Genomic DNA, 15,236 nt, shown 5'->3' on the forward strand with positions numbered 1-15,236 from the left:
AAACTAAAAAATGTCCTTAAAAGAACAGGTTTCCCTGGCACATGACTACCCTAAAATACCTGTAGGGGACTTAACTGTAAAGTTCCTTTCACAGACTAGTTCATAGCCATCGTGTGCAGATAGATTCACTCAACTCTCACTTTTAAGTGGTCTATGGTATGAACAATGTATCTGGGAATTATTTTCCCAGAAAGAGCTCTTAAATTCTACTCATGTCTCAAACAGGAAAACTTTCAATATCAGCTTTGTACCATTCATAAAATTTATATATATATACAAATTCAAGAGTAATTTTCAGGACCCACTTAGACATTTTAACATCTTTAATGATTAACATTATTTGACAAAGCTTGTTTCATTTATATTATTCCCCTAACAATGAAGGTAAAGTTAGTTTGTAGAAGGAAGCAACCTTTTTCGAAAGTGAAATTTTATAAAGGGGAAGATAAAGTGATGAAACTGAGAAAGATTTCACAGAATGGGTCAGAGATAAGATGCCCAGCTTGCAAGAGGACAGGAAAGAGAGGCTAATTGAAGGAGTGCAGTGTGAGTCTGGAGTGGGGGAAGTTCAGTGAGTGAAGTTCACTTGAGTCTAGGCAATTCAATGGAGTTCAGTTGAGATCACTTTGTAAAGTCCATGCAGTGATGCTCAGCAGAGTTAGTTTGAGGACAAAGAAATTCAGTCAGCATCTGAGAGAAGCCAGTTTGAATTAGTCAGCTTGGAGAGTGTTGAGCTAGAACAGCTCAGTTTAATCAGCCAGCCAGAGTTCAGAAAGAACTAGGAAGGGTGAGCTTATTCAGCAGTAAGCTATGAGGTGAAAATTATATCTGGTGAATAAATGTTACATTTGCAAGTAAGTATTCTAAAGGGAATTTTGTTTCATTAAAAATTGGAAAAGTTGGCATTACTGATAGTAATTTTGCAAGTCTTATTCACCTCCCATCTGATTTACAAACTCTTATCCTAGGAACAGATATTTTCCACAATATGATTGTCTCACTGGACTCCTTTAGGAAACTACATTAAAATACCTATATATTCTTTCATTTAAATATACTGGTTTGCTTTTTAGGTTCTTGAGCCATATAGAGTATTCACTGATTGTATTAGCAAACACGGTATAGAAATGAGGCATTATATTGTAAAGTTCCCCCCCACCCAAAGGATATCTGTAGCATGAATTTCAAAACATTTAATATGTTGGGATGGGAAAACAAGGTTTATACACCAGCTAATATGAAGCCCCCAACACACATACAGTAGAGGACCTCCATGTCTATGTTCATTCAGAGATGATGCACCTAACTCTCAAGAGACAGGAGGCCCCAGGGAGTTTAAAGCACCTTTTGTTTAAAACAAATTTTTGAGACATGGTTCCTTTGTGTAGCCCTTGCTATATTGGAACTCATTTTCTAGACTAGGCTGTCTTCAAACTCAGAGATCTTTTTGTTTCTACCTCCCAAGTACTGGGATTAAAGGTATATGCCACCATGCCTGCTTGTTTATAAGCACATTATTAATAAGATGAATTCAAGAAAATTACTGAGAATGGCAATTGATACTGTCTATCGTGTAATTGCGTCACATAACAATCCCACTATTCCTTTATAGAATAAAAAGTTATGTCTTGTTCTGGAGTAAATATTAGGCACTTTTATCAATGAAAGATGTGCTTATTATACTCTTTACTGAAATACTATTTTTACTATTTATCCTAGAGTAAGCATGAAATAATGTATTTTTTCAGTTGAACAAAAATTACTACAAAATCAAGTAAATTTTGTAACAGTGTTTCCTGGTGAAGATGGGTCATTTGAGGAAATCATTTGAAAACATTTACTTTCAAAAGAATTTCTATTTTCTAAAGAAATGTAATCTTTATAAATTACAATAATGAGAAAGAAAGAAATGCAAAGACAGACTTTTGTTAAACTGATGTAAATTTGATAGTTAAATATTTTTAAAAGTTGCACTCTTTTCATATTGTTCAAATTTGAAAAAAGTAATATGGCTAAAGTACCAGTACCAAGATGGGAAGAAAATATCTTAGAAAACCATGTGTGGGCTTAGAAAACTAAATTTTGCACCAGCTGGATGTCAAACTTTTGTTAAAGTTCTACCTCGTGTAGGCTATATCAAGAAGAATTTTCTTTTGTGCTTGTTTTACAAAATTGCCTCATAGCTCCTATATAAACATTCAAAGGATAAAATATTTCCTGGTAAAATAGGAAGATAAGCTAAAGTTCTTTCTATTTGAAGTTTCACAAAGACAATACAGATGCTTAACATATTTTATTTAGATACATAAGAATATTTTGTATGACACTCTCCAGTTTCCATTTTATTTGACAAATCTGAAGTGAAAACATATAGAGATAGAAATGAGATGAATGGACATCTTCACCTGATGACACTAGAGTTTTCATTGAGTAACTACACAGAATTGATGAACATAGGAAGCACCCTAATAGCAGGTTAGGTTCTACACTGCCTGCAATTAGAGTTCAAACACAAAGGTTTTTCCCCCTCTCATTTGCGTGTTGCTATATCAAATATATCAATGTATAAAAAACAGACTCAGGTCTCCTGAATGACTGGGGGAACCCATCTCCAGAACTAAATGTATAATTTAATATCACTTTTATTCCTCTTATTTCTATTGATCTTAAAACGTTGGTAAAAAAAAAATGGGAAACATTTATATGACTCTAAATCACTATCTTAGATCAAACAGACTGTCTTCTTAATTGCTCTTTAATTCTGGATATTATTAGTTTTCTGTAATTTTGAAAAAGACATTCTCATTTTCAAACTGTAATTATGGCATTTTTCTGTCAAGGTAATTAAAGCATTCCATTGTAACTTTTGTAATAGACAAAAACAATACACTTTTGCCATAATTGCATATATGGGTATCTATCAGAGGAGAGAACTTGTCTGTCCAGAAAATAGAGGGGAATTGTAAAAATATGAAACATTAACATTTTATATCATAAAATATTGATAAAATAGAAATTTTATTCATGTTAGAGAACTTAATGTTTATCTTAAGTGTTATAAGAATATAAATAAGACTCAATTTCATATCAAGACCTTTTAAATATTTCTAACTCATAGTTCTAGTGCATATAGTGCCACAGCCATGCTTATACTAACTGCTTCTTAGAATAATTAGAATATGCTTATAAAGCATTGAAGAATTTTATAAAGGTTTCTGTAGATATTTTAGTACAAAACTATGAACTAAACATGTAAACTGAATATATTTGTTACCTTAATCCTAATTTGATGAGCAATGTTTTGTACCTTTTGATTGGGTTATATTATGAAACTTCCTTATTTATAATATAATAAACAAATACTTGTATCACTTTGTAACGCCATTACAATTCAAGTAACAAATTTCTAACTACATCAAAGACTCTACTATAAAATATTCTCCAAGATACAGCTATCAAGTATCTTTTACTGCTATTTTTGTTAAAGATTTTATGACTATGCAATATAGCAATGTTATGTCTGTATATCACTATGAAAAATTCTACATTCTTATGCCCACTACTACAGTACAGTATTGCGTTTTTTACAAAGTGAATTGGACCACTTGCAGAAAATATGTTTTGAAAGAACAGATTTTCCCAGGCACTGACATGTACTTAGAACTATGTATAATTCAATTAATGCATTTATTTAAAAGATATTAGCTCATTTCCATGATTAACAAAATTAACCTCCACCTTTGACTTAGCTGTTTCCAAGATATGTTAGCACTGCTGTACTCCTATTAGTCACAAGCTTAATGTGAGAAAAGTAAGGCTGTATATTTTATGTTCTAGTTAGCCTATTTTTTAAAATTTAATTGCCTCTGTTTTGCTGAAAAACAGGACTGAATCCTATAGCTAAGTTGCACATTAACATAATAGAATAACTTGTAAAGGCTCTATTGTATGAATAAGTTCAACATATAGGAAGCACCCTATATAAAAATAACAGGTTAGGTTCTACACTGTCTGCAACCAGGGTTTAAACACAAAGGTCATTTTTTTTCTCTCATTTGCACGGTGTTAAATTTCAAATACATCAATGTGTGTGTGTTTTTTTTAAAGACTCAGTTCTCCTGAATGAGGGGGAACTCATCTCTAGAATTAAATCGTCCCACTAGATCCATGGCGTAGTAACATGATTCACAATTTGATTGCACATTAGCAATAGAAAAATAACAATTAAAATACTGATGCAGACAAAGAAAATTTCCTTTGGGTTGTAGTATTGTAGAATGGGTCCATTCATGGCTAGAAAAGAAAAAATACATCTTAAAATTGGTTCACAGTTATTTTTTTACATGTACATAGTTACTAAAAATATTCAGTTGGGTATGTATACTGCTAACAGAAATGTATCTCACTTTTATACACTATTTTATAGAATATTCAATAAAATGATAATCTCCAACTTAAGGAATGTGTTTTAAATGACTGTAAAGCAAGGGGGATGGAGATTGGGTAATTTTGTTCTTATTGTCATATTTAAAGGTTAAATATGTGGTGAAATATGTGAGTCAATAAATACAGTTCTATCATTTATGAACTTATTGAATAATTTGGAACTTCTTCCTCTATACAGCTTTCCAACTTTATGTATTTCATTGCAGACAGAAGAAATAGCTATACTAGACCCTTCAATTCCACATAAAATATTGTCACTGCATGTAGTCAAGCAATTGGTTTTGTTTTGTTTTTAGATTTATTTCATGTATGTGAGTATACTGTCACTGTCTTCAGACACACCAGAAGAGGGCATCAGATCCTATTACAGGTGGTTGTGAGCCACCATGTGGTTGCTGGGAATTTTAACTCAGGACCTCTGGAAGAGCAGTCCGTGCTCTTAACCACCAAGCCATTTCTCCAGCCCCATCAAGCAATTTTTTTTTGAATTTTAACTTTTAGGATCAATTTTTTTATCCTGTGTAAACACATTTTTGTACTAATATGATTCTTAAGTTATCAAGTACTTTTCTCACTTGATAATTAGTAATATTTCTTAACAAGTTGATGGCCTGAGAAATGATTTGAAAAAGATTAAACTAGGCATGTATTTCTATTTTTGTTGGAGATTTAATACACACTGCTTACTTTCACTGATTAGTTAAAATACTGGTGCCTGGAGCTGGAGAGATGGCTCAGCGGTTAAGAGCACTGGCAGCTCTTTCAAAGGTTCTGATTTCAAATCCCAGCAAGGCTCACAACCACCCATAATGAGATCTGACGCCCTCTTCTGGTGTGTCTGAAAACAGCTACAATGTACTTACATATAATAAATAAATCTTTAAAAAAAAAGTACCGGTGCCTATTACTGTAAAAGAACATTAGAACTTAAATCATCATGATTTTTTTTTATTGCTACTGAAGTATTTGAGCTTATTTGGCTATAAGATACATATTTTTCTTTTTTCTTTTCGTTTCTTTATTTCTTTCTGTTCCCCACCACCACCCTTATTTTTTTCACTGTGTAGTCATGTCTGTCATGGAACATACTCTATAGACCAGGCTGGCCTCAAACTCACAGAGATCTGCCTGCCTCTGCCTACCAAGTGCTGGAATCAAAGGCATGTGGCACCACTGCCCAAGATCTATATCTTTAATGCATTATTTAACAACTATTTAATTTTAGTAACAGCATAAGTAAACTGCAATTTTGAGGTGTAATATTTTTCAACATATATGTATCAAAGTACAATAAAATTGTGAAAAAACATATGTTACAGACCTTTGTTTCCAATTGCACACATATGCTCAAAATCACAAATCTCAGAAAACAAAACATTATTAGTAAACTGGATGCCCTCCTCATGCCCCTTTCAATCCACCTCTACTTTCTCAGACTAAGCACTTACTTGAGTTTACTAGCCATGGATTTGCTTTATCTTAGTATATAAGCCATTTGACAGGTAGCTGATAACAACACTGAAGTTACTGTTTTGAATAAAATTATGTACGGTTAGAAAGCTGAGAATCTGAAATTTCTCGGTCCATTTTACAGGAGGAATGTTTCGCATTTCTGCGCTTATGATCACTGAAGTGCTTATTAAGATACCTTTCAAGATTGTAGAAGTATATAACTAAGAACAACTCAAAAACATTCTTTAATATTAGCATGTTTTCTCAAGCTCAGCACTATTAAAATTTGGGATCAGATGATTTTTTTAAGGAGTGTCCTGCACACCATAGGCAGGACTATACCCAGTAGATGTCAATATAGCTGACCTCTACTGCAAACTGAAAATGTTCAAATACAGTAAATGTTCTGGAGTTGGAAAGTAGATGCCACTGGATAGAACTACTTTGCTGGGGAATATATATATTTCCTCTGTGATGATCACTATTCTAAAGGTTAACAATGAAAGCAGTGAAACTCCGAAGAATGTAGCTGGCATCCATGTACAAGAAGAGATTTTAGTAATGGGTTGAAGTATTTAGAATGGTGTTGATATCTATGTTATCTGATCATGTTGGAGGAGGAAATTGAAGTAAGTAAATTTTAGAGTAGATGTTACTTGCATGGTTATTTGGCTTCACATTAAACCCCAGAATTTAAAATTGGAGGATTTTACAGCCTAGATATAAAATAGATACAAATCTCTTTTCCATTTTTAAATAAATAAAAGGTAGTAAGTATCCACATTCAAGATTACAAGACAAATTCTATCGATACATGCACATTCATGTTCCATTCCACTTCAAATTGCCTATGACATCTGATATTTTACCTAATTTTTAAAAGCTATAAATATGCAATTAAAACAGGCTAGAAATACCCAAATAAACTTACACAAGTCCATTTGTCTTCAGTTTTCTCGATCACAATCGTTTGTGTGTCACTACCTGGTGGTATATATTCATAGTCATCGTACAGGAGACCTAGGATTGGATACTGTGTTCTGTACCTATACACCAAAAACAGAGTTACTAGTAGTATGAAATAACTTTAATTTGTAGTCACTTCCATTTCTTCTCCCCTGTTTAAATCAATTTATCACTGAATAATTAGTTTCAAATGAAATGCCTTCTCAAATATAAAAGTGCAACTCTTTTTATGTTAAATACAGGGAGGATGTGGCCTCTGATTATGATGGATCACTGGTAACACAGGACAATAATACACAGAAAAAAAATCAAAGTAACTAAGTATCATAATTGCTGAGATCACTACTAAGAGTTTTTCGTGTATACACAATAGGGAAAGATAGGGAAAGGAGAATTAACTGGATTCTAGAAAGTTTATCAAGTTAAAGTGACACAATAATGTATATTACAGTCGTATCTTGTGTGGTAAAACTATCTAATACTGTTTTATACATAGACAAAAAGCTGTAACAGACCTCTGCCCTAATTACCAACACTTCCAGATATTCCTTCCCAAATATGCTCCAAAACACTAATTAAAATTTTCCCCAAATATATAATTCTTAAGTTACAAATATTATACCATTATGAGTAGGCTAATAAAATCTTGTGCTGTTGAACTACATTTAGCATGTTAATTATTCCTTAATGTATCTATACTTTATATGCTACTCAGTCACTGACTCAGCTTTCTTTATTATTAAGTCAACTGGTGATATCACACATAACCATTTTATTTCCTAAAGCACAAAATTAGTGATGCTGAAAATTCGGATGTATACATTATTTAAGTGAACAAACTTAAAACATCTGTCCTTAATAATGGAAAAATTATGATGGAAATTATATGATGATCTTCATAATATATGTTTTAAAATCAAATAAAAGACAAAGTTAATATAAGAGTTTATATTATTCAAGGTTTCAGGCATACACTGTAATTAGTGAAACACATACCTTTCACATAAAGGGTTACGAATATCAACTTGAATAATCAGGACTGCTTTCCACAACTTACCACAACTAAATATCTATCAACTGATGGCCCCAATGTCATAAACAACTTTGTTTTTATTTCTATAGTAGTTAACATACTCTAAATATGATACACAATTATCCTAACCATGATATTAATGTCTTTTTTGAATATTCATTCTCCAGTAGAATGATCAAACAAGTAAAATGATCGGAACACTTTTTAATGGTATGCACATCAACTAAGAGAATAAAAACTAAATTTTATAATAACTTGGCACATTAAGTCATTTTAAAGTACATTACTTTTTTGTGGTGATTGTAGTCCTTCCACCACAAGAGGGTTGGTTATGGGATGAATATATTTCTTGTCTCAACTTTGAGAGTTCCTTACAAATAAAACACAGTAATCATTTAAATAGAAATATAAGCATTTGGTAATAAGATTACTAAGAACAACATCCACCACTCCTCCTGTTTTGTAATTCTACTAATGTTGATACACAGTAGTCAAAATGCTATACAGGCCTTTTACCAAAGTTTTTCCACCAGTTTTATTTTTTCCAACCTAATATTAATAATAACTCTTTAACCTGGCTACTAACTGAGGTGGGATGTTGACAATTGGATGAACATGGATGTCAGTATGAAGATATGACTTTTTTTTGTTCTGAGTAGTTGAAAATATGGCCTAATAATAATAATAATAATAATAATAATAATAATAATAATAATAGTGGTTTCTATAAGAAAGTAAATTCAGCATTCTAACAAATTTATTATGAATGTCACTATGAGTGCCATTTTTAAAATAATAGTAGTTTTTTTAAAGAACTTATCATATACCAGATTCTGGGCTACATGTTCCTTAATGAAGGAGGAGTTCATGATCTAAGAATGAGCTCACAGGCTTTAGAGAATTTCACTGTTAATAAAATATAAATCCACTGTCTTAGAAATAGTAAACGTAGAGCACCCATCTCTTTTTTTAACTTCAATTCCTTCTTTCATTTCATTAAGTGTAAATCGTACTATTCATATACATACATTGATATGTAGTAAAGTATATCTTTGAAATGTGTCCTTTCCTTGGTGTTTTGATTAGGAGCTCTTAACAGCTGAACCATTGCTCCCACTCAATGTGTCCTTTCCTAATCCATGGGGATTATTTATCATACAGAACTTAATTGTACCATTCCATTTTCTATCCTTTTTCTTACCTCTGATTGACGCTTTATTAGAGAATCCTTCTCTTCCAGCAAACTTGTCAATTCATGAAGTTTGAATTGGAAATCACTACAACTTCCTTCTCTTTTTGAAACATCTTTTTGGTACTGGTTTAATTGGGACTAAGGATTTAGAAAAAACAATTATTATAATGCTTTTAAAAAACTTAATTTCAATGTAGTATAGTTAGGTCAAGTCACATAGTCATAAAATGAAAACTCTTTATATGAATAAATGATAACATTTAGAAACAAAATATCGTGATGTGTTCAGCCACAACTGATACATGTAAAACTCAAATCCCGAATTTAAGGCTCAGGGAATATCAAGGAAGAGGGGGCAGTAAGTAAGCCACAGGAAAAGTAAATTTTCTGTGAGATTGACCCTGTCTGTATCAATTGTATCAACGACAGGGTAATTTCACCCATGATGCCTCTATGGCTGCCTAAACAAGACCTGAAGAAAGACAATATCAATAGGCATGCTAACATAGGGAAAAAAATCTCACTAACCCCCCCCCCCATCCATAGACAAAGAATGACAGGCAACCAAGAAATGCAGGAAATGGGAGAAATAGGTTTCTGTATGTATACATCCCTTAATTGGTTATTCAATACTGAATGATCAGACTCAAAATTATACCTTAACACTAAATGGGCTGAACAGGTTGTATTTATGTATAAAAGCAAGGATCTGGAGAACGAGCAAAGGATGGGTATACAGAGGAGATTGGACAGAGGAAATAGAAGGGAGAAATGGTGTAACTATTTTTTAATTAAAAAAAGCTAACCAAAATATCATCACCCAGCTCAACTATGTCTTAGCTTAACGATGTTATATATGACTCTTCTCTGAAAAAACATGCATTAAGCAATCTCCCAAACATAAATTGTTAAAAATTTAAAAATCAAGACAATGAAATTAATGATTTTCTAAACAACTGAGAAGAAAAAAATAAAGTATAAAATAATTTAACTTGAAGTACTAGTTGGAAGTTTCACTGCTTTTTAATAGACAGAAGTATATTTATAAGAAAAAAAAATTAGAAAATACTAAAATGTTCAACTTATTTATTTCTTTATAGTTTTAAAATTGTAACAATATTTATTTTTCTTTTTAATAGTGGCTGGACAGGGGAGTGGTGGTGATGGTGGTGATAGTTATTATTTTAATTAAAAATTACCTTATTAATTTATGCATACATGCATGATAAATGTGTGTATATGCTTGTATGTGTATGCAGAGGCCAGAAGAATGTAATAGATATCACAGAGCTATAGTTACAAACATTTGAAGGATGGAATTCATGACTTGTTATATGGTTGATGGTAACTCTCTTCCTCATGATGAAACAACAGGTTTTGTTAAAATCCTCTGAGTTATCTCTCAAGGCCCAACAACCACTATTGTTTTAAAAAGCTTCTGTAGACAGTTTTATACAATGTAGGATCAACATACCCTTAGCTTGCTGATTTCTCTATCTTTATCAAGTCTCAAGTTTTTTACCATCTCCATATAATGATTGCCAATCTCATCCATTTTAGCCTGTAGTGTAGGGCCTGTGCAAGTCTCAGACACCTATATAAAACCAAAATAACTTTTTGTAATTGGATTATTAAGAAGGAAATACATATTAGGTTTCAAAATTATTACGACATTAATACCATGTTATTAAATAAGACATTGAAATAATAAAAATAATCTTGAGAGGCTGTTTTATAAAGCTCAGGTGTCAGCATGGTACAACTTTCATGTAAGGTCAACAGAAAGGAGTTGAAGTACTTCTCAAGGTGAAGTTTGTATATTCTATTAACAATGATAGCTTTATAGCTATATAACTAGAACAATACTATAAAATCTAGTACCTGTATTCTAAGGTTTTTATTCTCTTGCTCTAAATTGCGTTTACAATACTCAAGTTCTTTCAGTCTGTATTCCAAGTCTGACAGTGTATGTCGAAGAGAAAGGTTATTTTCTTCCAATGACTGACATTTTGCGCTTGAGTCTTGAAGTCCTTGCTGTAAAGAAAGATACAAATCCATAAGAAAAATGCATTTTGAGTTTACAAAGTAAGTGTCCTTTTAAGTGACTCATTGAGAAATATGAAGAAAAAAATTTCAAACTCAATCTTTTAGACTCTTGCCTTATGATATTTTGAACATCATACTACATTTTAATCTTTTCCCTAATCTTATTTGTCTAATGTGTAAAAATGAATACCATTTTTGTAAAAATTTCAGTCCCAGTTTAGTTATTAGATCCTTGTTAGTCTGAGTACATCATACTATACTAGCAGTTTCTAAAATGACCTTGCCCTTCACTGTGGTTAAAAGATTAAGTTTGTAAAAACTTTGGGAAAGTCATGAGACCAAACAGAGAGAATGAACTCTGAAAGCTTATCATAGTTTTGGTTAGAACAATCTCTGCTCAAAAAAACACAGAATGCCTATAGAGTCCATTTCCTTGTTTATTCTGTACACAGACATAAGATGTATCATTTTTTCCAATTAACTCATCGTTAGATTCAAAGACTGCATCAACTTAGACTTTCAGTGACAATTCTTGTTGCCCCAAAATATAGAGCACTGTGTATTTTGTATGCTATATACTACATAAGGTTGCCTATTTCTCTGAGAGGGTATTCAGTTGTTGAAAATATGCAAAGCTGTTCAATTCTCAGATGAACAAATTGTTCCATCACACTTTAATACCATTTGGATTATATCTCAGGACTTCAATGTGCCAGTGATTGTGCATATGGAAAGCTATCAATCTAGAATATCACCTACAAAAGACATCAACTTACTTGCTGTTGGCGATTATTTGCTCTCACTGATGCCAAGAGTTCTTCATACTCTTTCATTTGATTTTCTTTGAATGCCAAGTCCTTTTCAAGTCTTATCTTGTCATTTTCCAGTGACTAAAGGCATAAATTACTTATTAGGACTCAGAGTTACATAAAATTGTTAACAGGTAATGTCTTGATTATGTTGTAAAATTTCAATAAAAACTTGTTTCATCTGTAATTGCTTAACAAAGTGGAATTCTTCAAAGTCAAGAGAGATACAAAGGCACAAACTTTGAAATCCTCTATTGAAAGGACTATTTTGACGGATTGGCTACTGCTAAGTGCAATGAAGCAGAATGCTCTGTATAATTTTTATGTTTTATTTCAATCTACAAAGACTTCTTAATCTCAGCAGGTGGAGAATCTTCAAATTAAAATCTAGCTACACTTATGAGACTGCAGAAACTAACCAGAAAAGTAAGGGAAAACACTCAAAATTCCTCGAGGTGTTTTTTACTATAGTGAAATTTCACCAGAATGTATCTAGCCGATGGCACCAAAAATATCAATTAAAATAATAGAAAAGTTAAGCATTGGGAGGAAAAGGTTTTCAAGTTTTCTATTTAAAAAGAAATTCTAAGTATTCTTTATCATTACAGTAAAGAGGAAAATTCCTTTTCAATGACTACAGTTATTCTAATTTTGTAGACAACTCTGCCTTTAAGCATTAATTACCTTAGTGGGAGATTAAATGATTCATGCCTATCAACATACTTTCATGTACTCATGAGGCAGTTCTTTTCTCCTCTTTCAATGCTAATTAGCTGTTTCACAAAGTAAGTCATGTCTATGGATGTGTAATACTACTGTTTTACAATATATTTGTAAAAGTATATTGAACATTTTTTTTTCATTTCTGTGTGGAGAAGCTAACCATCAGAAATACATGGGAAAGAAATATCAAAATAAATCTTACTGTCAAATCATTTTGAAGATGTCCAAGTTCCTCCCGTATGTTGCTAAACGTGGACAGCACTAGTCTCAGGGACTTATCAGACATACCCCTCATCTGAAGGAAGAAAAGCATCCAGGGTTTCTTTTTACTAATGCTTCAAAATAGGCAACACTAGCAAGTGTAGCTTATTTATTTGTATTTATATTCTAGTGCTACAAAATTACTTTAATTTTTTTTATTTTTAATACCTTTTCTTTGAGATAATTGCTCACTGTGTAGCCGTGACTGGCTGGAACTTGTTTTGTAGCTAAAGTAGACTGGCCTTGAATTCACAAGAGATCTGCAAGCTTCTTCCTCACAAATGCTGAGATTAAAGGCTTGTACACCACAACACCCAGCATTTTATACATGCTTTCAATCAAAACAATTCTATCACTTTCCCGTTTCTTTTTGCTCCCTCTAGACTATCCATGTTTAGTACCCCACCCATGTCTCTCTGAATTCTCTCGTAAGCAAGTCAAGCAACATTCCTGAAAAGATTTTAACTAATCCTTTGGAAAACTTTTCTTTTTTTCCATTTGTATGAAAAAGGTACTATCTTCTTTACACAGCAGAATTCTATCATCAGATTTTTGCTTTTGAAGAGTTGAGGCACTTGATCTTCAAGCCATAAAAAGAACTTTAAGGAACAGCAATATGAACTAACCAGTACTCCCCAGAGCTGTGTCTCTAGTTGCATATATAGAAGAGGATGGCCTAGTCAGCCATCAGTGGGAGGAGAGGCCCTTGGTCTTGCGAAGATCATATGCCCCAAGTACAGGGGAATGCCAGGGCCAGGAAGCAGGAGTGGGTGGGTTGGGGAGCAGGGCAGGGGGCGGGGGGAGGTTATAGGGGACTTTTGGGATAGCATTTGAAATGTAAATGAAGAAAATATCTAATAAAAATTTTTGAAAAAAAAAGAACTTTAAGTGTGCTGTGCTGTCCAATGATTCTGCCTGAGGTGTAAAGAATTAAGTTTTATGTAGAGTACAGGCTGTTTTGCCCTAAGCTCTTCCAATTTGAGTTTTTTTCAGGCAATAACTTGCCTTGAGTGACTCCATTACCACACCATCCCCTAGCTCATTGTTACATCTAAAATGTAGGCTATGTCACAACACAGTTCTCAAAACAATGTGCTCATTTTACATCATGTGTATGAGTATATGCCTGCATATATAGATATGCATCACATGAGTGTGTGGTGCTCATGGAGGCAAGAAAGGGGCATTACATCTCTTGCAAGTGTAGTTACTGAACGTTGTTAACTTCTATGTGGGTGCTTGGAACTCAACTCTGGTTCTCTACTATAGGAAAAAGTGGTTCATCTGTCCCGTCCCTCAAAATCACACCGGGCTCTTGAGACAGAGTAGCGAACAGAACTAGACTGCTGCATTTTAAATACAAACTCTGATGCCAACGACAGCCTGTTTTTGTTTGTTTCAAGCAAATGACCACCTGCCTACCCAACAAGAACTATGAGGAAAAATAAGTCATCTGTTAAGGATCTCAACCTTAGGCTTGCGATCCCTTTGGGGATAGACTATCAGATATTCTGCATATCAGACATTTATAAGTCAGAACAGTAGCAAAATTATAGTTATAAGGAAGTGGCAACAAAATAATTTTATGGTTGCGGGTCACCAGAATATGAAGAACTCTATTAAGTTTAGGAAGGTTCAGAACTACTTAATTAGATGAATCAAATACCACTACCTATGAACTTCTACAACTAAAATTAAATTAACAGCGGAATGCCAGGGTCAAGAAGTGGGAGTGGGGGGGAGGGGAGTGGGGGGAGGGGTTGGGGGACTTATGGGGTAGCATTGGAAATGTAAATGAAGAAAATACCTAATTAATAATAATAATAAAAGAATACATGGCCAGGCGGTGGTGGCACACGCCTTTAATCCCAGCACTTGGGAGGCAGAGGCAGGCAGATTTCTGGTTTTGAGGCCAGCCTGGTCTACAAAGTGGGTTCCAGGACAGCTAGGGCTATACAGAGAAACTCTGTCTCGACAAAACCAAAAAAAAAAAAAAAAAAGAAAGAAAGAAAGAAAAAAAGAATACATGGGAATATCAGCATATCAAAACCATATAAAACAAAGCCCAGGTCTAAATGTCTATCATACACACCAGCTTAAAGAATGATGCAACACACTTATCAAAGGTAATAAACCTCACAATGAGGGGTGCAGGCTTATTGACATATCATCAGATCATGTGGTATATGCATCATGTTTATCAACAAGTGAAAAAAGTTCAGGTCTGACCTGAGAACTACAGCTCATAATAGTCCTATCTTCCTGACATGTTCAATGTAATTGATATTAGTTAGGATATGAACTATCA

At 33.2% G+C, this 15,236-nt stretch overlaps 1 protein-coding gene across 3 annotated transcripts in view; it reads right to left on the minus strand.

The window, feature by feature from the left end:
- Window positions 1-2,278: 2,278 nt before the first annotated feature.
- Pof1b (premature ovarian failure 1B) overlaps window positions 2,279-15,236 on the minus strand; it is a 60,285-nt gene continuing 47,327 nt past the window's right edge. For 2 of the 3 annotated variants that reach the window (XM_006528407.2, XM_006528406.2), the window contains exons 10-16: window positions 12,870-12,962; window positions 11,912-12,025; window positions 10,971-11,123; window positions 10,564-10,683; window positions 9,099-9,227; window positions 8,185-8,267; window positions 6,806-6,944 (exon numbers count right to left, since the gene is read on the minus strand). In XM_006528407.2, the coding sequence (XP_006528470.1) occupies window positions 6,806-6,944; window positions 8,185-8,267; window positions 9,099-9,227; window positions 10,564-10,683; window positions 10,971-11,123; window positions 11,912-12,025; window positions 12,870-12,962 (831 nt within the window). Of the gene's footprint in view, window positions 4,294-6,805; window positions 6,945-8,184; window positions 8,268-9,098; window positions 9,228-10,563; window positions 10,684-10,970; window positions 11,124-11,911; window positions 12,026-12,869; window positions 12,963-15,236 lie in introns of those variants that run through there. The other variant, NM_181579.1, reaches the window with a different exon arrangement.

The sequence above is a fragment of the Mus musculus genome, chromosome X, assembly GCF_000001635.26.
Source record: "Mus musculus strain C57BL/6J chromosome X, GRCm38.p6 C57BL/6J".
NCBI lineage: Eukaryota > Metazoa > Chordata > Mammalia > Rodentia > Muridae > Mus > Mus musculus.